This window comes from Petaurus breviceps, unplaced genomic scaffold, assembly GCF_028583685.1.
Source record: "Petaurus breviceps papuanus isolate PSGF00001 unplaced genomic scaffold, PetGlider_PUasm1.0 187, whole genome shotgun sequence".
NCBI lineage: Eukaryota > Metazoa > Chordata > Mammalia > Diprotodontia > Petauridae > Petaurus > Petaurus breviceps.
The window spans coordinates 10790271-10817055 of NW_027185799.1; the positions used below are offsets into that span (position 1 = coordinate 10790271).

Genomic DNA, 26785 nt, shown 5'->3' on the forward strand with positions numbered 1-26785 from the left:
GCAAAAGATCAAAGCTGGACTGTTTACCAACTGGATTTTCTAACCTCCTTCAGGACAGACTGTTTCTTTGTGTAAGTAGAGCAACGGTTAAATTTGAAGACAGAAGGATAGGGTTCATTTCCTAGCTCTTTTTCTTACTCCCCGTGTGAACTTGGAAAAGTCATTTCCCCTGTTTTTGGTTTCAATTTTCTCATATGCAAAATGAGGAATAAACTTGATAATTTTTCAAGATCTTTTCCAAATCAAAATTCTGTGAGTCTCTAATAGAGAGAAAGGGATGAGGAAGAAAGGGGGAATGGGGCAGAGGGAGGGGAAAGTAAAAGGAGAGGGAGAGGAAGAGAAATTATAGGGTAACTCGTTTTTTTCTGACTCCAGGGCTAGCATTTTATCTACAGCACCATTTAGCTCCCCACTCCTTTATCCATCTTCTCGTGAGCTTCAGTCTCCCATTTCCAACTGAACATCTTATAATTACTTTAAACTCAGTATGTCCAAAACAGAATTTGTTATATTCTGTCCTAGATTTTAAACTTACCTATTTCTTTTGAGCACACCATTATCCTTCTGCTCACAGAGGGTTACCACATCAAAATCATCCTAGCTTGTCTCAACCTTCTGAGATTAAATCCTGCCTCAGATACTGACTTGCTGTGTGATGCTGTGTGATGTGAAGCAAGTCACTTAACCTGTTTGCCTCAGTTTCCCCAGCTGTAAAATGGGGATAAAAATAGCATCTACCTCCTAGGATTGTTGTGAGGACCAAATGAGATAATATGTGTAAAACTCTTACCACGTGTAAGAAAGTACTATGTAAATGCTAGTCATTGTTGTCATCGTCATCATCATCATCATCATCATCATGCTATGACTTATCTCCATGCCTTTGTACTGCCTGGATTGCACTCTTACTTCAATTCTGCCTCTTAGAGTCCTTAGCTTCTATCTAGGCTCAACTCAGGTGCCACTACCCAAAGGTTCCTAATTCCCTTAATTATTAGTGCACACTCATACTTTCTCTACAATTACTTTACCATGATAATCTGCTTTAACAGAATGTAAACTTCTCAAAGGCAAGAACTGTTTTCCATTATCCTCTTTGTATCCCCAGGACCTAGTTTTGCACTCAGGCAAGTGGTTGACCTGAGTTCAAATTTGACCTCAGATATGAACTAGCTGTGTGACCCTGGACAAGTCACTTAACCTCTGTTTCATTTGCCTCAACTATAAACTGGGTATAACAACAACACTTACCTCTCAGGGATATTGTGAGGATCAAATGAGATAATAGTTATAAAGCACTGTGTAAAGTGCCTGGCACATAGTAGGTGTTACATAAATGTTTATTCCCTTCCTACTTGATCAATATTCATTGAAATTTATAAGATAAATATTATAAAAATGAACGATTTTATAGTCTGATCAAAGCAATGGCTCAGTTATGATTCTTGAGGACCAATGATGAAGAATGTTATCCACCTCCTGAGTGAGAGGTGATCAACTAATATACAGAATGAGATACACATTTTTTGATATGACCAGTATGGATATTCGTTTTGTCTAATTATTCATATTTGTTACCAGGGTTTTTTTGGGGGGGTGGGAGTGGGGATAGGGGTTAGAGAATGCTTAATAATTGAAAAAAAATCAAATTGAATTTTTTTCTAATTCTAAATCCTAAAACTCTCAAGTTAGATTAGTGAGATGAGTGTCGGTTACACTAAACTATTAGAGAAACAGTGCAATGCAGTGGATAGGGCACAAGACTTGGAGTTCTGAAGATCTGGGTTCCAAGCTTGCCTCGAACAGTAGAGGTGTGACCCTGGGCAGGACTCAACTTCTTTGGGCTTCAGTATCCTCATGTGTAAAATGAGGAGGTTGGACTCTACGTCCTCTTAAGTCCTTTGCAGTTTTGCCTATGGTTCTATTATCTTGTAAACAGAAAAACTGAAACTGGAAATAATTGGCTTCTATATTAACTAAAAAAAAACTTAGACTATGTTGAGAAAAGACAGGTACTCTGTAGGACCAAAGAAGAAGCTTTATAAAGCTGGGATTAGGTGAATTCTAAGCCTGCAGTTCTCTTTGGTTCTTAACTTTGCCTTCCTGGGCACAGATACCCAAACTTATTTTCTGATTCTTATCTTTTCTAAGAATAACCATAGATTTGAGAAAAGTGGGAATGGAGAGAGAACCAGACACTATACTAGAACTATGGACTCCATTCTTCACTGTTTATCTGTTCTGCACCATTCAGCTGTTCTTTGTTGCACTGGAATAAAAGTTTAGTTTTGAAAGTATGTAAGAACAAAGCTGGAGAAATTGCTTGGAATTTCCTTCATTTTCAGCCATCTGGCTTTCATTGCTTACTTCTTTCCCCTCCTCCACACACGTTTACCAAATCTTTTCAACACACGCTGGCCAAGCTATCAAATACTTATAATTAATAACAGTCTTGGTCTCCCCCCCCCCCCCATCACAGTGCTTGTTGGCTTTCCTGTGCCGCTCATGCCTTTGCTGTTCCAAAGCAGAGAGATGATCTCTAAGGGCATGATTACTGTGCCTCAGTTGGGAGAAATAAGAAAATGTGGTTGTTAAACTTTGGGGGTGAGATTCCCTTAAGATGGTGAGGTTTTCCAGCTGCTCTTGTCTATAGATCAGAGGGGTCAAATTCTCCTGAGTGGGGGCAGAACCAGATTAAAATGTAATTGGGAAATGTTTAACAAGAAGAAATAAAAATATAATACAACACAGATAATGTTATTTTGTGGTTTTCTCAGTCAGTATGTGACCAACGGGATCCATTTCTATTTGAGTTTGACATCACTGAGGTAGGTTATATTGTGTTGATTATATTGTAGCCTGGAATACTATGAAGTTACCTCATTCTACAGAGGAAGAAACTGAGGCAAACAGGGTCAAATGACTCATCCAGGGTCAGGTCACACAGCTAGTGTCGGAGGCTGGTTTGAGGGTTTGAACTCATGAGGATAAGTCTTCCTGATACCAAGACCAGTGCTCTATACACTGCAAACCACCTAAGTGTCCCTCAGTGAGATCTACTCTTTTTGCTGACTAGACAGCTAGCTATAAAACAAGCTGGAGAAGGCGATGACAAACCACTCTAGTATCTTTGCTAAGAAAACCCCAAATGGGATCATGAAAAGTTGGATATAACTGAACAAACCAAGGGATTTTTGCATATTGCTACTACTCGATTACTGTTCATTCAGTTAGTATTTCCTATGTGGATTATTAGGCTGGACCCTTTTCAATGAGATGTACAAACCACTCAAAAGAGTCTAGCATAATAATCTATATAGCAAACACTAACTGGATGAATAATAATCAGTAGTAGTAGTCAGTAAAAATTGACTTTCATGTAGCACTTTAAAGTTTGCGAAGTGATTTATCTAATTAAGCCATTTGATCCTCACAATTCAAAGAGTCGTTATCTCCATTTTACATATAAAGAGTTTTTTACATATAAAAAGTTTAACTTGCCTAGCTTACACAGGGTAAGGGAGATTTGAACACAATCCAGATCTCCACTACTCTATAATGCCTCTTGCCTCCTAAATGGTATCTGCAATCAATGGAAAGAGCATAGACTATTGCTACCAATGTAGAAAAAACAAAAAAGATAAACAATATGTATGTTCAGAGTATGTTACTCAGTTGGATGGACAGCTCATTGGGTTGGACCATCCATACTTATATCTTGGAGATGGACAATGAGTTGGGTCTAAAGCTGAAAAGGAGACTGGACTTCATCTACAAGATGAATGCAGGATCAGAGAAGTAGGTCAGTGGTATATAGTGAGAACAAAGGCTATTAGATGAATAGCCAAAATACGGCACTGAGAACCTTAACATTTTGAAAATCTCAAGGAAGCCTTCTGACACATTGAGTGGAATGCCCATGTCTACAGTACCTCAAGGTTTATAAAACACTTTCTTCACAACTCTGTGAAAGAGTTAGTTAGAAGTGGTGTTGTCCTTTTTTTTTTTTTTTAAAAGGGAAAAACAGACTGAGGGAGTCAGTGTGTCAGAGTGGCAAGAACTTGGTAGAGGAGTCAGAAGACCTGGGTTCACTTCCCAGCTCCTATACTCATAGGTTGGATGATGCTGGGCAAATCACCTAACTTCCTTGAGATTCATCTTTAGAAAATGAAAAGAATAACAATTATACAGGCAGCTTCACAGGTTATTGTAAGATTTTGTGAATTCTTAGTAAAATTTTGGGTACCACATGCAGGACATGGTTAAATTACTTGCCTGGATCTAAAGCAGGGGTGGGGAACTTGCAGCCTTGAGGTTATAGGTTCCCTACCTCTGGTCTAAAGACTCAAGAATTCTGGAGACTGGATTAAAATCCATCAGTGGAGAATTCTGCCTCCACATCCGTTCTCTTTCTACTAAGATACAATCTTTCTACGCAACCAATTAGAACACTTACAAATACCATATACCATTCTTTGAGTGTTTAGGGGGAGAGCTTGCACTAAAAAAAAAAAGATTTTTTTCTGTGTCTAAGAGTGAGATGACAAGAACAGAACAATATCCTTACTGGGAACAAGAGGCTTTTTTGTTTCCTAATGATGAATGCTGTATCGTTTGACATTTCTTCTCTGAGTCAATTAATCTGGGTGTTCACAGCACCACTGAGGTTGGAGGTGGGGTTGTACGGATCCAGGAGACACATTACTCAGATGGAGGTGGACAGAAAATGCCTGTCCTGTTATGATAACTTCTCTGCTATCAACTTGCAAAAAAAAAAATGTCCATTCTAATAGAAGACACACAATCACGAAATACTCCTTTATCAGGCTAGCCCTGGGCAAAATTGTGAAGTGCTCAGACTTTGGCCCCTATTCTTCCTTCTCTCTTGGTGCCACCATGCTTTGCCTTCTTTTTCAAATCTACTCTTAGATTCCTTTATTCACAATTGGGGTCTTCTAGCCACCCTACTATAATTCTACTTTACTTGGCTGTAAGGTTGGCTCCATCCGTTATAATCAGAAACATAATTCTCCTAAATATACTTAGCCTACTGTTGTCACTGAGTGTCCTGGGAAATACACATGTGTATGCTCCCCACAGATACATGTATGCACATGCATATACATACACTTTCTCTCAAGTTAACTTACTAACCTGGAATACTCATCTAGCCATCTGTTGATGGATATGAAGACAGGAGAAAGCTTCTGTCCCTTCCCAGGACTGGTGGTGAAAATAACCTAAACAGAAGCAACAAGGAACTCTGTGTGCCGTAGTAGATAGAGAGCTGGCCTTAAGAATTGAATTTGAATGCTGCTTATGACACTGGTTGGTTTCATGTGAACCTGGGCTAATCACTTAACTTCTCAATGCCTAACTGTTTAAAACTCTGACTTGAGTCTTGGATGAGTTGCTGTATATTTGTCAATGGAGAGTTTATTCAAGGGTTATGCCAAATATGGATGAAATCATAGGTCTTGATAAAAGCAAAATATGCCGTGGCATGTCGATAAAGCACTCTAGGGCTTACAATGTGCTCCTTCCACCACAAGCTTCTCAGTCAAAATTATCTCCATTTTACAGGTGAATACACTGAGGGTCGGAGAGATTAAATGATTTGTCCCAGGCCAGTTGGCTAGTACATATCAACCAGTATTCCAGATCTGGTTCTTCAAGCTTTCAATTCGGATCTTCTCTTTACCAGGTTGCCTAATCTACAAATGGAGATTTTTCTACAGCTCAAAAGATTTACAACTTCTTGAGAAAATCTCAAATCTTGAGTCATTTCCCACAAAGTATATAAAAGTGATCTCAAAGTGAGACCTTTGCTCTCTTGGGGCCGTGGCTGAGCTCCAAAGGTCTATAGCCTGACGCCAAAAGGAACATGATCAACTAATCAGAGGGTGGGAAAACGAGGTTTCAAAAATGACTAGTAAAAGCCCTCCTCCCTCTCTTTGTTTCTGATGGGACAAAGTTTTGTAGAAAGAGCAGGCATGGATACGTTATGATCTGTACCTCAGATCTCATTTTTCCCCTCAAGCCCATTTATATTCCAAACTTCCCTAGTTTGTCAAGGGCACCACTATCCTTCCAGTCAGGAGACAAAACCCAGCCTCTAAGGAGTGGCAGTGACTTGCCCAAGATCATCCAACTGATAAAGTGTTAGAGCTGGGAAACGAACCCAGGTCTTCTGACTTCAGCACCATAACCATCAGCTAAGTGGAGGACAGAGAAGATGGGTGTGTTGTGGAATTTCCCAATGGTTTATGAACAGCTGTTGCATATATAGATGGCCTGATAGTGGTTAGTTTAAAACTTTCCTCAGGTAACACCAAGCTTAGAATTAGCAAGGTAAAGCCTTGCACAGCAGTAGGATGGGGAGAAACAGAAGAATGTAGGGAATGTAAGGTTAGGCATAGTGGTCTTGGAGATGAGTCCCATGACTAGTTAACCCTGAGAGGGTAGGGTTTAGCCCATTTCCCCACTCTTTGATTGGTTGATCACACATCATTTGGGATCAGGGCATGGACCCCTTGAGGTGAAACCCTGACCCCAAAAAGGCCTAGCCCCCACTTTGGAGGTTTACAGCCTCTAAAGTCATCTTCTTATATCCACTCACCCCATATATCCAATCTGCTCATAAATCTTGTACTTTCAATGTTCGGTATATCTCTTGCTTCTGTCTCCCTTCCACTCACACCGTCTACTTCAGGCTTACATAACCTTTCTCCTACCAAGGCTGCAGATAATCAAATGAATGAAAGCATTTGTTCTTTGAAGTTTGGATTCAGTCAAAGGGTCACACTTGAGGACCTAGAGGGCCACATGTGGCCTTGAGGCTGCAGGTTCCCACACTGTTAGACTATGTAATAGTCTCCTCCCTACGTTCATGTCTGTCTTCTAGCCAATCTATCTTCCATCCAGCTGCCAAAGGGTTTCTCCTATCACGTCACCCTCCTTCCCCACATTCAATAAACTCTAGTAATTCCCTATTGACTCTAGAATAAAATATTATTTTATATCTCTCATCCTTTTAAAACGTCTACTTTTTGTGTACATACTTATCAACATTAATTGTACATGTATTTTTGCTGTTGTTTAGCCATTTCAGTCATGTCTATCTCTTTGTGACTCCATTTGGGGTTTTCCCGGCAAAGATACTGGAATGTTTTGCCATTTCTTCTCCAGCTCATTTTACAGATGAGGAAACTGAGGCAAACAGGCTTAAGTGACTTTTCCTGGATCACATAGTTAGTATCTGAGGCTGTATTTGAACACTGGTCTTCCTGACTCCAGACCAGGTTTATTAGAAATAAGTCAATATACATAGAGTTACGCTGCACCTTTGTGTTTTACTTTATGGGGTACACAATCAAAACATTTTGGAGGCTACTGGCCTAAAGGACCAAAGAAAGTCACATAGAACTGCTATGCTCTGGAACCCTCTTTTTTTGTTTTACCTCTCCAAACTAAACCTATTTGAAAACTGCTATAAACTTTAACGAATAACAGCAACATCTGATTTGCTCCTGTGTCCCCTCTTGATCCCACTCCTCTTTTCCTTTAGCTCATACTCACTGCCTGCAGGAAGCCTTTTCATACCCCACCCCCAATCTCCAGACATTATCTTCCATTTACCCTAGACATATTTTGTTTATACTCACAGTTATTTGCATTCTATCTCCCTCAGTAGAATGTGACCTTCTTGAGGGCTGGGCCCTTACTTTGCCTTTTTTTGCACAGTGCCTAGCATCACAGCAAACACTTACAAATAATGACAATAAAAAAGCCACATCTCACCGGGACTGTCAGGCTCTGGAACAATTTCTTTTTCTCCCACCCTTCTAAATTAAATTTATTTTTATCATTGACGTAAACTTTAACAAAGTAGTAACAATAACTGATTTGCTTCTGTGCCCCTTCTAATAGTCTCCCTTTCCCCTCCCTCCTTTTCCTCTCGGAGTATAAAACCATTTATTTCCAAGGTAGAGAATTAAAACAAAGAAAAGTACAGTTATTCTGAGGCACTCTCTAGGAGGGAAATTTGGGAAAAAGTCGTCAGAAGTTAAGAGGAAAATAGCCTACAATTAGGAACTCATCTGCTTACTCCTCCCAATTCCTGTTTCCTTTCCCACCTACACCTTAAAACAATTTCCTGCTCTCAGGGGGCAGAGGGCCTTCCCCTAGGGGCCACCCTGAAAGGTTCAATAGAATAGACTTCCTCCACCCAACCCCGGTGACAAGATCATTGCCTTTGGATTAGGAAGTATGTTAATATTAGTAGTTGTTATAATATCAAACTACTCTGATACCTCCTGGCAATCTGGAGGTAACCCTATGTTCTTAAAGGCTATGCCTGGGAGTACAATGACAGATTCTCCTAAAGGGACAAGGTTTGAGGATGGGCGGAGTAAGAGATACCAAGTCTTTTTTTCAAGGAGTAGCCTGACTAATGCCTGCTGGGCCTTGGGGGCTAGCCACGAGGTGATGAGTTTTCCCTCTATAGCACTGATTAAATTCCTCATTTACCTAGCCTTGGACCGGTGAGGTGTCAGCCATCAGTACAAGGAGTGAATATTGAAATTAGTGAAACCACAGAACTTTGAAGGGATGCTGGCTAGTATCACATATTCTAGAGTACTTAACCAATTCAATTCAACAGACTTTATCTTCCTAACTCTTCAAAAACAACCCTATAAGTTTGGTAAAGGTAATAGAGACTTTGGACAAACCCTTACGGATATGTAATGAAAGGTCTTGCCAGAAAATGAGGAGTGGCTGGTGGAAAAAGGAACACATCCTATCAAAGTTTATCTGCTGAAGATCGAAAACATCCTATATCTTAAAATATTCTTACCCTTAAGTTAATAGGAAGGTCTACTGTGGGTCAGGTGTGGTTACTATAACCAGGCTTATGAGGGAGGTTCTACTGGCTTTGGAGCAAAGAAATTTGGGTTCAAATCTTGTCTCATACACTTAGGACTCATTTTTTGTTGGGGAAGGGAGGGGGATTGCTAATTTCCATCTACTCTAGTTCTCTTCAAGTGACAGAATCTTGGTCCTGGAGTAAGAAAGACTTGAGTCAGACTCAGGCACTTACTAGATATGTGACTTTGTATAAGTCACTTGTTTGCCTCAGTTTCCTCAACTGTAACATGAGTATTATAACAGCACCTACCTCTCACAGTTGTGAGGATTAAATGAGATACTCTTTGCAAAGTATCAGCAGTGCGCCTAGCCCTAGTAGTATGGTAGTAGTAGCATAGCAGGTACTATATAAATGTTTATTATTATTTATTATGAATTCCTTTAAGTCCCAACTAAAATCCTGTGTTTTACAGGCAGCCTTTCCCTCTTAATTCTAGTGCCTTCCCTTTGTTAATTATGTCCTGTTTATCCCCGGTAGAGCTTGCTTTTTATACATTCGTTTTCCCATTGTCTCCTTGGTTAGATTTTAAGCTCCCTGAGGGCAGGGTCAGTTTTGTGTCTCTTTTTGTATCTTTGGTACTTAATGGTGCCTGGCATCTAGTAAACATTTAATAAATGTTTATTGATTTGATTATTAAGATGAGGGACTTGGAATAGATGGCTTTGGAGGTCTAGATCTATGCTCCTATGAATTATTAACTATGAACTTTAAGCAGAGTTATTTATCTGGGCCAGCAGAGAATGTGGTGTGTCCTGTTCTATATTTTATGGACAAGGAGAGAGATACCCACGTGTTTGGAAGATTTTCCCAAATGCTTCCAGGTGTGTGAGGCTGTCTGCTCCAAGTTGCTTCCTGCTGGAGGTGAGCCATATACACCGCAGCATTTGGATGTCATAAGGACTCTGGGCTGTGTTTAGAAATGGGCCTTATGTCTGTTTTTATAGTAACATTGAAGAAATAAGCAGGGCAGAAAATATAGCAATTGTCAGCATAAAGCAGCAGCTGCTGCTATTTTCCTGCCTCTGTATGCAGTCAACTCACATCACCTTTCCCCCTCTGTTGGAGGGTGGTCAGACTGGAAGGAATACTGGCCCTGGCCCTAGGATTTAAAGTTGGAAGGGACTTTAGATTATCTGGTCCAGCCTCTTCTCATTCTGCATATAAGGAAACAGCTGAAGCCTACAGAGAAAAGTGCCTTGTTCAAGGATACACAGCTGATAGGTGGTGAAACTGGGATTTGAACTCAGATCTGAATTCTTCTCCCTAGATCTTCCCGTCTTGGGCTGTGTAGTTACAGCTGGCTGATCATGGTGTCAGAGAGTGAAACCTAAAAAGGCGGGGGTGGGGGGGGGGAGGTTTGCTGAAAAATCACAATGCTCCTTTCTAGAGACTGACAAGAACTGGAGGTTAGAAAGAGACAAGGAGCTGGTGCTATGGTTTGTATTTGGTCTGAATTTTTCCAATATTCCATGGTTTTGCAGAAGATGACTAAGTTCCTGGGAATTCGCTCCTTGGGAATGAAGGGCTACTGGAGCAGAGGGCAGCTCAGAAATTGTGATTAGAGAGGTTTAGGATGCTGTAGAGAGAGGACATAGTAGGGGACTGACTGTTAGGGCAAGTCTACAGGCATTTATTCAATGTTTTCTCAGTGCTAGTCATCGTGCTAAATGCTAAGGACATAAAGGAAGGGAAAAATGTGAAACCAACTCTTAAGGGGCTCCCATTCTAATGGGGATGACATCATCATCATCACCACTAGCATTAATATAATGTTTTAAGGTTTGCAAAATGCTTTTCATGTATTAACTCATTTTATGTAAGCAAGCAACTAGGTAGATTACGGGGAGGGGGGAGAAAGAGGGAGGAGGAAGGGAGAAATAAAAAAAGAGAGGGAGAGAGAGAGTGAGGGAGGGGGAGAAAAGGGAAAGAGAAAGAAAGAGAGGGAGGGGGGAGAGAGGGAGAGAAAGAGGAGGAGAGAAAGGGAGAGAGGGAGGGGCAGGGAGGAAGAGAAAGAGAGAGGGAGGGATGGGGAAGAAGGGTAAGAGAAAGAGGGAGGAGGAAGTGAGAAAGAGGAAGAGAGGGAGAGAGCAAGAGAGAAAAGGAGAAAGAGGAAGAGAGAAAAGGAGAAAAAGGAAGAGAGAAAGAGAGGGAGGGAGAGAAAAGGAGAAAGATAAAGAAAGAGAGAGGGAAGGAGGAGGAGAGAAGAGGAGAGGAGAGGAGAGTACCCTGAGATCCTGAGATGTTGGAAGGCACTTTCAGAGAGGAAAGCATTGGATTAGTAGCTTGGGGGTGTGGACCAGGAAAGCCCTCCCAGAATAGATAGAATTGAGTGGAGTCTTGAAGAAAGCCAGAGGAATGAGGAGTAAGCAGAGGAACAGAGTTTCAGGCATGGGGACAGCTACTGAAAAAGGCACTGAAACAGGAGATAGATTGTCCTTTCTGAGGCACTATACTTCCCTTACAATACTGCTGAAATATAGAATACATCCAGAAAACTAAGACTGGAAAGGTAGGTAGGGGCCAGGTTGTGAATAGCTCTAAAAGCCCACAGCTGACTTTACATTTGACCCTATAGGTAATAGGGCGTAACTGGAGCTGATTGACCGGGGGCAGGGGTTACAGGGTCAGATCTATGTTTTTGAAGAGGGCTTCTTAAACTTTTTCCACTCTTGAACCTTCAGCGCTTCTTAAACTGTGGGTGGGCAATTATTCTGGCAGCCAAATGGAGGAGGAGGTTGGATCGAGGAGAGGCTTGAGGCAGAGACCGGTTAGACAGCTAATGCAATAATCCAGGCAAGAGGTGAGAAGGGTCTGAACTATGGTTGTGATTTTGTGAGTGGAGAGAAGGGGATGCATATGCGGAGAAATGACAAGATTTGGCCAAGGCTTTGATCTATGGTATGAAGATGACACCAAGATTGGCGAGCCTGGGATGATGATAGTGAGTGACCTCAACAATGTTAGAGAAGTTGGGAAGATGAGTTCAATGGTGAACATGCTGAGTTTTAGAGGAGTTCGGGACACCTAGTCTGAGGCATCCAAAGGGCAGTTGGTAATGTGGTGCTGCAGCTCTGTCCCCAGAGGACATGGTGACTTCACCTGCCTCCACCCTCCCCTGCATCAAGCTCCAAAGAGGAAAACGAAATTATACGAATAACATAATTTATGTGGTACTTTACAGCTTACAGAATTCTTCACAAATATCATCTCATTTAATCCTGACAATAATGCTGCTGCAAGACAGGAAGCAGCAGAAGCATTATTATCTTTAACAGAGGAGTAAACTGAGGCACAGAAGGGATAAATGATTTGAAGATCAATATCTCATAAGAGAAGTAATGTGGTGTAGTGAGGGGCGTGGCTGTAATTGTTTAACAACCTGCTCTCCAAAAAAGCAGAACATACTTTTAAAATTTAATCTGCATAGCTGACTTTTTTGGTGTCATTTTCTTTAGTGTAGAAAATCAATAAAAGAATAAATCAAACCTTGGTTTGTAGCATTTGCTGGTTTCTGAGGTATAAATAATCACACTTTCTGAAAATTGTTAAATTTCTTTAAATAGGCTTTCCAGAATTGATACGAACTGGCACTAGCACATCCCTGGGATGATGAATTGAAATGGGAGAGTGGGAAAGTCCTTTCTGTTGCCTTAGTTTTTTTTTTTCTTGAGTAAAATAAGGATATAATAATCCCTCAATGGTATCTATTTTATAGGTGCTAGAAGGCTCAAGTGAAATAACTGTGTAATGTGTTTCACAAACGTAAAGCACCATAGAAATACCAATAGCTGTTATTGTCAATAGGAAGACTTGACTGAACGTTAGACTTCTGGACTTGGGTGATGCAGGGAATAGAGTCTTGAAATTAGGAAGACTTGAAGTTCAAATCCAGCCTCAGACACCTGCTAGCTGTTGGAACCTGGGCAAATCACTTAATCTCTGACTGCCTCAGTTTCCTCAACTGTAAAATGGGGATGACAGTAATATGTCCTTCCCAGGGCTGTTGTGAGGATCATGAGATAACAGTTCCAAAGGTTTAGCACAATGCCTGGCATACAACAGGGGCTCAAAAATGCTTCTTAACTTCTCTTCCCCTGCCTAAGAATCTAGTACTCTCTCCATTATGTGACTGGCATTGTTCCTACAAGTAAAGGGTGCATCTGCTCCAGAGAAGTCAGTGTGTTAGACTCCTGAGAAAGCACTCCCCAATTTCTGCTACATCATAAGAAACAACCATCCCTGAACAGACATGGAAGTACTTAGATTCAGAAGCTAAATTTTCCCCTATACATTCAGGATATCAACTCCTTGTGTGGGGACATTTCTTTTTTGTTTTTCCATCCCATTAGCAGATCTGAAAGCCTGGTTCCAGTCCTTTGAACTATTCACTTGCAAAGAAAAATGACACATCAGAACATTAAGCTATAAAAGAGTATCTGAAAAAGCCAGTATTTTAAGACACCATAAAATTATGCGGACTTTAGAAGTGATTGGATTGATTAACTAAGACTTCAGATTGTGTAATAATGAAACGCAGACACGACTCAGTAATGAAATGCCCTAATTGATTTTATGCCTGTGGAATACCTCCCCCTCCCCCCGGTGAGCATGCTCTAATGAATGTGCATGCTGCGAGCCTACGGATTTCACAGCGGATCAGTTATACCACCCAGATCCTATGGCAAGCCCCGGGTTTCTAAAATACAAGCTCCCCACTCCCAATGCCCCGAGGTCTAGGCTAATTAGTCAGAATGGTGTTAGAGCCTGGGAGAACAGCCCACAAGCATCACGGATATGTTAGTGATCTGAATGTTCCTTCCAACGCACGGCAGCGGCGGCACACGGGCGCACCGGCCACCACAGCCTTTTTGGAGGACGTGAACGCCCACTGGGCCAGGATTCAAAAGCCCTGGTTTCAATTAAATTTAAGTGGATTCAACTAGAAGTTTGAGCTGATGCTAATTGGTTTTCAAAACATCGGGTAACAATAAGGGTTCTGCTTTTTGGTGCCTTTTGGAAGGATGCACCCAGCCCGGCCCCTTGCTTTTCAGAATGTAGGCCCACAAGTGGCTTACCTTGAAGGGCAGGGATCCAAATTGCAGGATTTCAGGAGCTTCGGCGGCCGGCGGCTGGTCACGCACAGGCTTTCATCCGCGGTCTCCCGCGTCTGTTTGTTTAGGCAGCTTACCACAGCCTCTTGGACACCTGCGCACAAATCACACCATCAGGCCACGGGTGCAGGCAAAGCTCAGGAACAGGGTGATGAAGTGTAGACAAGGGAACCGGTGGGAGGTCCTGGTGGCTGGTATAGATCCTGGAGCTTGTCAGAATGGGCAGTTCAAAGTTCAGGGCTGCCAATCTCATCAGGAATCACCGGAGAAAGTGCTTAGAGATTTGTGGCCTCTGAACGTATGCCCCTCGAGGAGGGGAGCCAAAGGAGAGCAGACCCAATGGAAGCCCCAACAAATACAGCGCTGTATCGCTGAGAGCCATGGCAAACAAGAAGCCAACACAGTTTGACCACCAATGGTGAAAAGTGATAATTTAATGCAGAAAGAGGGCAGGGTGTAAAAAAAAAAATGGCTCCATGACCTTCACACTTTCTATTTTCGTCAACAGGGGATTGTTGTACTTGGAATGGAGGCACAAAGCACTAGTCTTAAGCTCCAACATTTTGTAAACCCGAGTCACTGTCAAAGAGCTGTGTTCCTTCGGGTGTCTCAGCAGCCAAGGCTTAAAGCCTTTCCCTACTTCCTCCTGATTCTGGCTCATTGCTGCAGAGACCTGGGGCAGGTTTGGAAGTTGGAATGAAGAAAGGGAAGTGAAGGGCTGTGATGAGTAATTCCATTAAAAACACTTCTCTTTGTAGGTTCATGAACCTGTGCCTGTAGAATGAGAGTCTGAGGGTTTCTTGGCAGTCCATGTTTAGGGGCACCCCCCCCAAAGCCTGTGCCTGGAACCCAAATGGGGAAGAGTTTTAGAAACTGCTCCCTCCTTGTTACATAGAGTATCAAATGGCAGCAATTGGCATTTTTCAAATACCAAGAGACACAGTAGAATCTGCTTCCCCAGTGATCTTCAAGAATAACTTAGACACTAATTTGTCTGAGATAATTTGAGTGCAGTGCTAAGACTATACAGATTCACTCAGTCACTTTCAGAGATACATACATACATATATGTGTGTCCGTATATACACACAATACACAGATATATAATGTGTGCGTATACATATATACACATATATCTATAAATATATGTATGAATATGCAGCATTGTATGTATAATCTTTTATAATATTTTAATGCCCATTACATAAATCATTATATAAATTTATATGTATCTACTATTAAAACAATGAAAAATAGACATATATACATGTACTTGAATGAAATTCCACTATGAACCCCCACAGTGGCATGGATGTGATCCTAGAATATTAAAGGATAGATCAATGATATGCAAATTCCAGTAGGACATTTTAGACTGGAAAAACTTTGCATTTGGTTCTAGTGACAGGTCCATATTTACCATTCAAGGACCAGTCTACATAAGGTATAGGTAGGCTCATCAGCAGAGGGATGGCCACCAATTGATCATTTTTTTTTCAGCCACAGCAATTTACAAAGACTATTTTCTATGATTCAGAGGGATTGCAATCTATGAGAGTTGATGGAGGGCCCAGAGAGATGAAATCATGGGTTCTTGGAACCTAAGCATATACATACACATTTTATATGTGATATATATATATGTATACACACATATATATGCATACACACATATACACGTATATAAATTATCCAATTACATATAACATCTACATCATTGGAGGGAATGCCAACATTCATAAAATACATGAAAATATTGATATAAGATTATATACCTAAGTATTAGTCATATCTTCATGGAAAATACTATAACATATCCAATTTGTACAGTGCTTTAAGGTTTACAAAGTGAACAAAACAAAATAGGAAATATTATAACCACTGAACAGATAAGGAAATAGATTCAAAGAGGAAAAAGGATTTGTCTATAATTGTATAGTGTTAAGGGTTGGAAGTAGAACTTGGATCCAGGCTTTTTTGTCCCTAAGTCCAATGATATTTTCACTATTCTTCTGAGTGCACATAAAGGACAGACCACCACCTGTAAATAATCAGTGCTGCCCACTAGGGACCCAAATGGCCATTTCCAGTTGGGCAACACAGTCCCTCTCCTCCCCTCCAGACGTCATGCCCTTATCTAAGGGTTCTTTGCCCAAAGAAAGGTAAATTCTGATGCCTGAAAGCTATCTTCATATCCTGGGGTTTACTGGCTACACACTTCTTTCTTACTTAATGGGGTTTTTTTGGGCCCTGATGGTTCAGAGTGAATGTAAATAGTAATTATTTCTCTTTTGGTCAGAAACCCTGAGGGTCTTCCCCTTCCAATTTTATTTTATTTGTTTTTTGGAGGGTGGAATGCAAGGCAATTGGGGTTAAGTGACTTGCCCAAGGCCACATGGCTAGTAAGTGTTAAGTGTCTGAGGCCAAATTTGAACTTAGGTCCTCCTGACTCCAGGGCCAGTGCTCTATTCACTGCACCACCTAGCTGCCCCGATTTCTTTTTTTATTAAAGGGGTCATCCCTTGGTTCATTTCTTAATAGTCCTAATCATTGAATGGGCATTGCCTCAAAGTAAGAACTCCAAAAGACCTTAGCTTTAAAAGGCCAAGGTCCCCCCACTGCATCCTGAGCCATCTCCAGTCATCCTGGTCTATATCTGGTCACTGGACCCAGATGGCTCTGGAGGAGAAAGTGAGAGTGGTCACTTTGCACAGTCCTCCTCATTTAAATCTAATTCATCTTCAAGTTGTGACACCATCTTCCTGATATTATGTCCTCTTCAAGAATGAAGGACAAACTACACACAACCACACACAATATATAATCCACATTTTCTAATCAAATCTTTCTTTGTATTCACCTGTCATTCATCAGTTAATTCATCACTATTAATCAGTTTAAGAATGGAAGCCTTTTGTCTCCTTTTCAAATTAAGAGTTTCCCAAAGAAGTTCTTGCTCTGATCTCAACACTCACAGATGAGTTTCCACATTGACCCAGAATATTCACTTAGAATGGCTACTGCTTTAAAAGTATCTAGTTATTGTCTGTCAAGCCCACACATCCTCTTCTTGATCTGTAAAGTAAACCAAAATTTCCTCAAATGAAATGTTTAACATCAGCCTTTTAAAAAATGTTGCCAAGGGAGCACTCTCTCCATTTTCATCTCTCTCTCTCTTTTTTTTTTTTAAAGCAATTGGGGTTTAATAACTTGCTCAAGGTTACGCAGCCAGTTTTTTTTTTTGTGTGTGTGGGTGCCAAGTATCTGAGGCCAGAACTGATCCCGGGTCTCCCTCAGTGCTCTTACTTACTACACCACCTAGCCGCCCCCATGTTCATCTCTTGTGACTTTGAGAAATGAGGTTCGAGATTTAATTTGAATCTTCTTAGGTTAAAAAAAAATCTGTGTGATGTGTGAAAGAGCTGCATTGGTAGGTACTCATAATCACTACATATTAATAGTATATCACATATTATTGGAGGCTTTTGAGTAATGGTTGGATGACCATTTGTTAGGCCTTAAAAGTCTGAGTCTTTGATTGAATATAAGATGTATGCACAGATGTATGTATCATAATAGTTGCTTCTAGTTTACTTTCCTATACATCTGGCTATGAAAGTTCCAAACAATTTTATGTTTATGAAGGGAGATATGTCCATATATCTAAACTTAAATTAAACTCTTCCTTTTGTTAAGAGACAAGTTCATAGGAAAAATGGTTATAAACAGATATGTTTACAATTTACAATCTAAGATTTTTATCTAAAGATCCCAGAAGAACAGAGACATATGTATGTGCCATTAATCTCCATTTAAGACCAAATTTTTAAAAGACCCTGAACCATTTTCATATTTATGTTTTAGCAATTCAAATATCATTATTTTAAAAAATGATATCTGGTGAGAAAGAAAACTTGGAACAGACAAAAATTATACTGAGAGATTGTGTGGTCTCTGGATTTACATTTAGATAGCTTGGGCTTGGGGCCCCAGTGCTGTTACCTGTAAGCCATGCTACTCACTCACCTTAGGTACATCCTTTTGCTTTTCAAAGCTTAAGATTCTTCACGTAAAACCAAGATAATAATACTTGGAATGCCTAGTGTACCAGATGGCTGTGAGACTCAAATAAACTCATATATGGTAATCAATCAATGAATCAAATATTTTTAAATTGTCCTCGTTTTTCCAGACACCATGCTAGGCCCTGGGAATATAGTCAGACAAACAAAACAATCCCTATTTACACCAAGCTTCTGTTATAATATGGGAGACAATACATAAAGTCCTTTGTAACTCTAAAGTTTATTTCACGTTACTATACTTCATATACTCAGTATTCCCCCAATCAAACTAGATTTTTCTACCTTTTTTTTTTCCCTATCTCTGTGCTTTCTTTACGATGTTTGCTAAACTTTACATGCTCAGTGCTCCTCCTCTTAGGGCATTTCTCCTTGTGAAAATTAGACCCATCCTTTAAGACCCAGTTCCTCCAAAAAATACCTTCCCTAATTGCATCTTCCCCCACCCCAGGTGATCTCCTCCTCTAATTCTCAGAGCACTTTGCCTATATCTCATATACACTTAGTATATTCTCTTTGGTATTATACATATTTGTAGGCATATTTCAATTCTTCTATTATATTGTAAGCTTCTTAAAGAAAGTCACTGTGCCTTACCTCTCTTCAAATTCAAAGCTCTATATCTTAAATATAGTAAGTTTTTAATACACATTTCTAATCGTTGTTATCACCTAAATGAGGCAAAACTTTCATTTCTTGGTCAGAATACCAGGGAAAGAGCTTATAACAAAAAAAAATGTACTAGGAAAAAGTGGTTGCCTTCCATTTTCCTGAGAAATACTTGATATCCAAGTTCTTTGTCACCTGAATTTTGATATTGATCTCTTTGCTTAATATTTAAGCATCACGAAGCTGATCAGTTTCAAATCTGGTATTGAGCACAACTGTTAATTCACATATGGGAAACTAACATAAAACAAGGAGGTAAGGGTGGGACCTAGGACACAAATCTAAGAGGTTTAGGTTTGCTTTCAATCTTCCAGCAAATGGGATTTTCAGTGTTTATATCTACCAGAATAGTATAATTGTTACATGATATTTGATGACAGCTCTGGGAAATATGGTCACTAACGACAAGCTAAATTACTAACTAGTTCCTTCTGGTTGCTACCTCTGCAAGGTGAAAGGTTACTTTTGCATCTATCCAGTTTCATCTCTTGAGATTACAAAAGCAATAAAATAATCTTGACCTGTGTTGCAACCAAAAAAGTGATTTAGAATCTATTCACTAATCCTGCACATTTTTGGTTGACTTTAGGTAAAACTATTAATATATATGTATATATTATATATGTATACCCATCAATATTATATAAATATGTCTACACATACATGTTTATGTATATGTGTGTATACACACACGCACACATATTTGTAAAATCTCCTGGGTAACATTTTGATGGAAGATCAAAGTTGATAAGACAGTAAAATGTTGCTGTGAAATAATGACTTTAAAATATACATTCCATATATTGGAAGGGCTTTTTAAAAGTTCATATGGACATCATATGAACCATATTTCCATGCATATTTTCACCACTTTGGAATTTTCAACTGTAGAATTTTAGAAGTAAATATTACCTTGGCACAGTGATCCAACTATAGGTAAATGTGTTCAGTTGTTGACAGTTTGAGACCTAAGAAATTTCAGTAACTCTCCTCCCTTGGCTATATAAGATGTATAATTTATGTTATACAAAGACTCAGCTCCTACAGGCATGGATGAACTGATGCATCAAACATTCAGATATTACTTCCAAATCAATACACAGAAAATGTTTTAAATTAAATACATTCCACATATACAATATATTTTGGATCTTATGTTCCTGGTTGGTCAGTGGAATGGCTGGATTTTTGAAGATAAAGGCATATAGTTATTTATATATTCCATTACTGAATCTATTTTTTCCATCTGCTCATAAAGTTGGAGGCTCAGCTTACTGTAGCTGAAACTTGCAACTGCCTAGGTTTAGTTCATATTATAAATATCATTTTTTATCAAGTGTATTTTTTTAGGCTAGAAAGAGTCATTAATCAATTCTATCATAGAAATTAGGGATGGAAACAACTGGCTCAATCACCCTGGCATAGGAAGGGGACCAAAGGCTATGACAACCTTTCCATTAGATCTCTCAGCTTCTTCTGTTCTTTGTGATAATAAAGTCTTTTAAAACATTCATCTTTAGTTTTGTATGAAGCGATGCCCTGAAAATGTGTGAGCAAGCAATACACAAGTGGTTTTTCCAGCAAGCTGTCTCCCAAAAATCAGCTGGAAGAATTTAGACTTTTAAGTACCAGGACTCTCCATTAAAACTTTTTTGAATTCCAGAGTTTGAAATTGGAAGACTTGGAAACAAACAAGAGTCCCAAGGTCAGACTATTAAACTCCTAGTAAAAGACCTGTTGTATAAAAAGACCATTTTCTTCTTGCTATTGTTCCCTTTTTCAATTCCTTTTCAACTATACTGTGAGCTCTTTGGTCCTATTTATTATTCCCCCCTCAAGGATGATGAAAGATACTTTAAAAATGCAATGCCCAGGGGACTTCTTGTTAGGGTTTTTATATGACCTAATTGGGAATCTTTGGTGATGAAAACATTTCCTGATATTGAGACCCTTCCACACCCAAAGGGTTTTGTTGACTGCCAGTGAGTTAGATTGGCAGGGACTCTCCCATGATTTCCTAGTGTCACCAGTATCTCTTCCTTGGGAGAGATGGGAAGAGGAGAGCAGGATAGACAAAATGTTGATGCTGTCACATATATTCTCATTTAGAAGCCCTCAAGCCCAAGATTGTTAATGATAGCCTGAATCAAGCAATGGATTCTGGAATCTGCTAGTGAGGAACAGATCCATACAGGATGTTATTATAAGACTTTATTTTAGCTCATAACCTTGACCTTAAGTCATTTTCCAAGTGATAAGGAAATAGTATGTGTATTACATAAAATTCAAGAGAACTAGACTTTTTAGTTCCATCTCTGCTACTAGTTGTGTGATCTTGATATAAGATATCTTATTTCTCTGGGCCTCAGCTCCTTAATCTATAAAATGAGAAGAAGGGACTTTTAGAATCCTTTTTAGCTCCAAAATTCTAACATCTAAGCAGATATAGGGAGACAGTCCAGTGTAATAGAAAGAATGCTGGGCTTAGAATCAAAGGCAGTGGCCTCAAATTTTGGTTCTATCATCTATTATATATGGGGCTTTAGGAAAATCACTTCCCTTCTCTGTGCCCCAATTTTTCCATCTGCTAAAAAGGTGTAATAATGTCTATGCTACCAAATCACAGGGCTGTGGTGAGGATCAGATGAGATAACATGTTTAAATAGCAATGTAAAGTTAAAGTACTGTCTGGACAGCTACAGGCACCAACAGGGTTAATTATCTCAGCCACATAACTGCTAATTATCCAAAAATTTTAAAATGTCCCCAGGAGGTACAACCTGTTAATATAATCCAAGTGTCAAATAATTCAGTGGGAATGTGTTGTTGGAGATGGTATTCTGGTTAGGCTCCTATGTCTTGGTTCACATCACATATATGGAGACAAGAGCTTAGATAAATGATATTGCATGTCAAGGGTTCCACCATGTTAATGTCAATGATATTTCCCAATCAGCTGTACTGAGAATGTATTGTGAATCATCAGAAAGTCAACTGAAGTAAAAACATTAGCTTCACAGGCCACTCAAGGCTGACAGCATGAGACCTAGTGAGGCCAAAAAAAAGAGAGCAATACATCTGTGTTTCATTTTGTCTAACTCTGCATTAAGACCTCTTTCCTCCACTCCCTCCCTCCCACCATCCTTGGAACAGAGGCAGTAAACTAATCTTTTGCACAGCACATTTGCACACAGAAAGGGAAAACATGAAGGGAGGACAACACATGGGATAGGGAAAGGGGTTTGAACTGAATTTGCCCTTCTCACCTCCTCCACAGGACTCGGAACACTCCGTGAAGCCCTCGTACTCCCAGTCGTACAACTCGTCAAAATCCTGCAGGCCACCATACAGCAGGTCGGTCTCCTCAGGATTATACTCGGAAATTTCCCCGTTGCAAGGTCCGGCATAACAGGCACGCTGGGACACTGGCTTGGGCCCTTCACATTCATCGACAGGCAGATCGGCCACAGACTGGGAGAAAGACAGCAGCACCTGACACTTCACCATCCTCACCTGGGTGCCCACACCACAGGTGACTGTGCAGGCTGACCAGGCCTCAGGGATGAATCTACAGCAGGCAAGGAAACCAGAAGACAAGATGAGAAGTCCCCAGAGGGACAGCATGGGGGGCAGAAGATGCAGCATCCCTCCTCTGAGAGTTTCTGTGGCTGCAGGCCACCCTGTCTTTAGGAGGTGGGCTTCATTTTAGCTCCTCAGCTGTAAGGCCACTGTTTCTGGATGGGTTTCTTCGCAAGTGTTATTTGAACCCCTGGCTGCGAAGCATTCCAATGACACAGACCACCTGCTGCTTCGGGGTTGCCTGGCCTCCTGCTTTGCACCCCCAGTGTTAGCTCATCAGGGAAGGGAATTTATTTTTTCTCTCCCTGCTCTAAATACCAGCATTTGTGCATGCTACAAAATTCTAGGAATTCTTACAGTGCAAGAATGATGATGTTAATAAGTACAATATAATAAGCTCAGGGAGTTGGGGGGGGAGGGTGGCAGGATTTTTTTTTTAGTCTGGACCTCACAGTCTGAAACTTGCTTTACTTTTCAGTCTAGTATGCTTTTCAAAAATATGAATAAATATACACATACATGCACCTATATATGCAATCATGTACATATACATGTATAACTGTGTGTAGGATTCTAGAATAATGAATCAAGATGTGGAAGGCGCTGTAGGAGATATCTAGTTCAATACCCTCATTTTATAGATGAGAAAACTTAGGTTCAGAGAGAGAGTGGTCTTATATCTATAATCACACACACATATATATATATATATATATATATATATATTTAGAGGTTTCCAAGAATGTAGGGAAGGCCTGAGCCTTACACATTCTTTGAATTAGTCTGAACTGTGATTCTTTTTATAAAATAGAAAAATGCTATGTTATAAATTTAGACCCACAGGCACGCCATAGTAAATGAGTGGTTTTGTGTTTGTACCAGTTTGTTTAACCCCAAAGACGAGCCATTAGAAATTTTCCACACTTGTCAGAACTATTTTCTCAATGCCTGTCCGGAATCCAGGGTGATGCCCTAAATTCCAACACAACATTATGATATTTCCCAGAAGTATTCAAAAGCAGTGACCATGGGCCAGGACCAAAACTCAGAAGGAGCCAGTGACCTTTTCTTTTTTCTACTAAGCACAATGTGTGGCACAAAATCTTGGGGATGACATTTCGAGTTCTCCAAGATTTGACTGTTTTCATGGGAAGGCCATGCAAAATACAGAGCAGGCACAAAAACCTGGCTCCCATTTTCTCCACTTGGCAGGAAAGGAAAGAATTGATAAGAAGGTCATAGCATGAAACCCATATCAAGTGCAAACGTTTCATGTCTAGTTTGGGGAAGTTGAAATCCCACAAAAAAAAAAAAAAAAAAAAACGGAGTCCAAGTTTTCAGACTTGAAGGAATATGACACTGATCATCCCTGGGCCCAGGGCTATGTTCTGCCAAGGTGTATACAGCAGTGAGGATATGGCAGTAAGAGTGGGACTCCACCCAGAGCAACAAACAGAACCACAAATATTTGGCAAGCATAACCTAAAAGTAAGACTTCTTTGTGAAATATCTGCCTGCCGGGTCACAATACAGCCCTGTCAGAAAGGAGAAGGATGAATAAATGGCCACACAGGATCTCTTCCATGAAATTTCTCATCATAAACTTTACTCCCTTACTTTCCCATTGTGAAGCTGATTTGAACTAACTATTGGGGTTCTCAGAGATTTAATGCAAAAATGAAACGAAAGGTATGTGTAACTTTGAAGTGGTGTTATTCTTAGAAACTTTCAGTGGTCTAAAAAGCAAAAGTATACACTCAGAAAGACCCTTCTCCCAACAACCTCACACACCACTTCTACATGTGCCTTTGCCCATCTGACTCTATGTGAATCCAACCCATGGAAATGAGAATGTCAAAACAGATTTTTTTAAAAAAGTAAGACCTTCACTAAAGCCTTCTTCCATGTGGTCTGGAGGTGATTCCTACAGAGCATAAATTCTTGCAGGTACTAACAAACAAGAAGTTCACTGAATATGGACCCCAGGAGTGTAGCAAGTATGTCTGTTTCCTGGAGACCAACCTACCTATTTCAAGATGCTCATCACAAGATCAAGGTTATAGATTTTTTGGCTACTTCAATTCTCAAACATAATTTACTAAATTACAGATAGTTTCATATTTGTTTTGCTGAGGAACTTCCCAGAATGGTGAAATCATAGGTCCCAGAAATATTCAAGTATTGAATTATAAAAGCAAAAGAAACCATACATATGTGTGTGCCAATCCTGGCCCATGGGAAATCCTCGATAAATGCTTGTTGATTGACTGGCATGTTCATGGAGTTCACTGATAGGTGTGAGAATTAGGTCAAATTATGGACTGCATGCCCCATTTTAATAACCTCATTCTTATAAGAAACTTATTTTCCTAAGAATATGGTGAGGTGCCAAGGCACGATGGCAGACTTTGGAGTCTGGAAGACCTGGTTTAAGGTTCCTCTACTGACATATGCCACCTGGACATGTCACTTGGGTCCTTAGGCAACTGTCTAAGACTATAGATTGTAGAAGGGAAGCTCTTCTACATTGGTAGAGAGAGTTGCCTCACTGATGGAATCACAGCTCTGAACCAAATAATATGGTGGTCTACCTATGGAGGATTTATTGGAGGGCATGCACAGAAATTGTATAGGGTGAGCAGGCACGGGTGGCTGGGATTTCTATCATTGTTGGGATGGTGGGAGAGCCCACATTGATAGAATAAAAAATCCATTGAAGTAATAAGATGGTGTCAGAAAGATGTTTTCTTGACAGCTAAGAAGATAATTTCAAAGTAAACAACCATTTTACAATTTCTTTTTTCTGTCCCATAAATGCTATTATCTACTGCCCTATCCCCACCCCTTCCAACCTACATTCTATAATGATTTCTATTACCTATGATACTGGAGCATTATTCTTTCATCAGAAATCTGATAAATGAGAAGCTGAGGATATCATAGGTAACTGAAGTTTACAGGGAGTTCCCAATGCACATTTTGTATCTTAACTTCATTTTTTTCTCTCAGATTTTTCTATCAGGCCTACCAAGTAATGAAATAGATTAGTGACATGGTATGAAGAATATCAGAAACTAGGATCATAGTGGGGAGGGAACAGGATGGGATAAAGGTCATATAGTCCAAATCCCTAACTTTATAGATGAAGAAATAGAGCCCTTGATAGGTTAACTAAGGCCAATAAGGTAACTAAGGCCACACTTGACAGAATTAGGTTTTTGAACCTAGGTCATCAAATGTTAATTTTAGTGTTCCTTTCATTGGACTTGGAGTCAGAGGATTTGGGTTTGAATCCCATTCCCACTACCCAGTACCTATCTGACCTCAGGCAAACGACTATACCTCCTTGGGCCTGTATTTTCACCTACAAAGTGAAGGGGTTGGAACCAATGATTTCCAAGTTCCCTTCATGTTCTGGATATTATAATCTCCATTTTCCCACTTACTCTGGAGTATAAGTTCTAATGGGCAACAAAAGCGCCAAAAGGCAGATAGCAAGAGGGAGAGTCTAGCAAAATATAATTCTTCAAATTAGATGATAGTTTCTGAAAAATCAAGATGTCTATACTTCACCACCACTGTAGCTTAGACCTTTGTCAATTCTGGCCTGGATTATTACAATAGTTTCCTAATTGGTCTTTTTGTCTCAAGTCTTTCCCCTTTCCAATCCATCTTCCACACAGCTGCCAATGTGATTTTCCTAGAACTCAGCATTTACCATGTCATTTATCTGTTTTTTAAAATTCCAGTGGCTCTCTGATCAAACACAAACTCCTCTGTTTGGCTCTTAAAGCCTTTAATAATCTGGCTCCAATCTACCTTTACTGCTTTATTGTACATTATCACCCTTTTACACACTCCACAATGCAATCGAACTCATCTTCTTGCTGCTGCTCACACATGACAGACCATCTCTGTCCCATACTTCTGAAATGCAAACTCTCAACTTCACCATTTACTCTAATTTCTTTCCAAGCTCAATTCAAGCACCACTTTTTACATAAAGCCCCTCCTGATCCCTCAAATTGCTAGTGCCAATACCCTCCAAAAATACTTTGTGTTTATTTTAAATACATTTTGTATATGATATATGAACATGCTATCTCCCGTGATAGAATAAAAGCTCTTTGATGGCAGATACTAATTCATTTCTGTCTCTGCTATCACATTACCTGTCACATAGTAATAAACAAATTCTTGTTGATTGACTGAGACATTTTAGTGTTTGCATTTAAAATCTATAGAATATATTAAAATACATAAAATGGAATAAATACATAAATACAAAAGCTCCATGGACCATTAGTAGTCTTACACATGTTGGCAAACATCAAAATAAGTAAAATATTTGGGTATTTCTCAATACATTATCTATCTATCTATCTATCTATCTATCTATCTATCTATCTATCTAT

The 26785-nt window shown here is 39.8% G+C and overlaps 1 protein-coding gene across 4 annotated transcripts in view; it reads right to left on the reverse strand.

The window, feature by feature from the left end:
• The window catches only part of ADAMTSL1 (ADAMTS like 1), a 1086428-nt gene that overhangs the window by 142732 nt on the left and 916911 nt on the right, over positions 1-26785 (reverse strand). For all 4 annotated transcript variants that reach the window (XM_069090660.1, XM_069090659.1, XM_069090661.1 and 1 more), the window contains 2 exons: positions 22058-22359; positions 14005-14134 (listed from right to left, as the gene is read on the reverse strand). In XM_069090660.1, coding sequence (XP_068946761.1) covers positions 14005-14134; positions 22058-22359 — 432 coding nt within the window. The remainder of the gene's footprint in view (positions 1-14004; positions 14135-22057; positions 22360-26785) is intronic.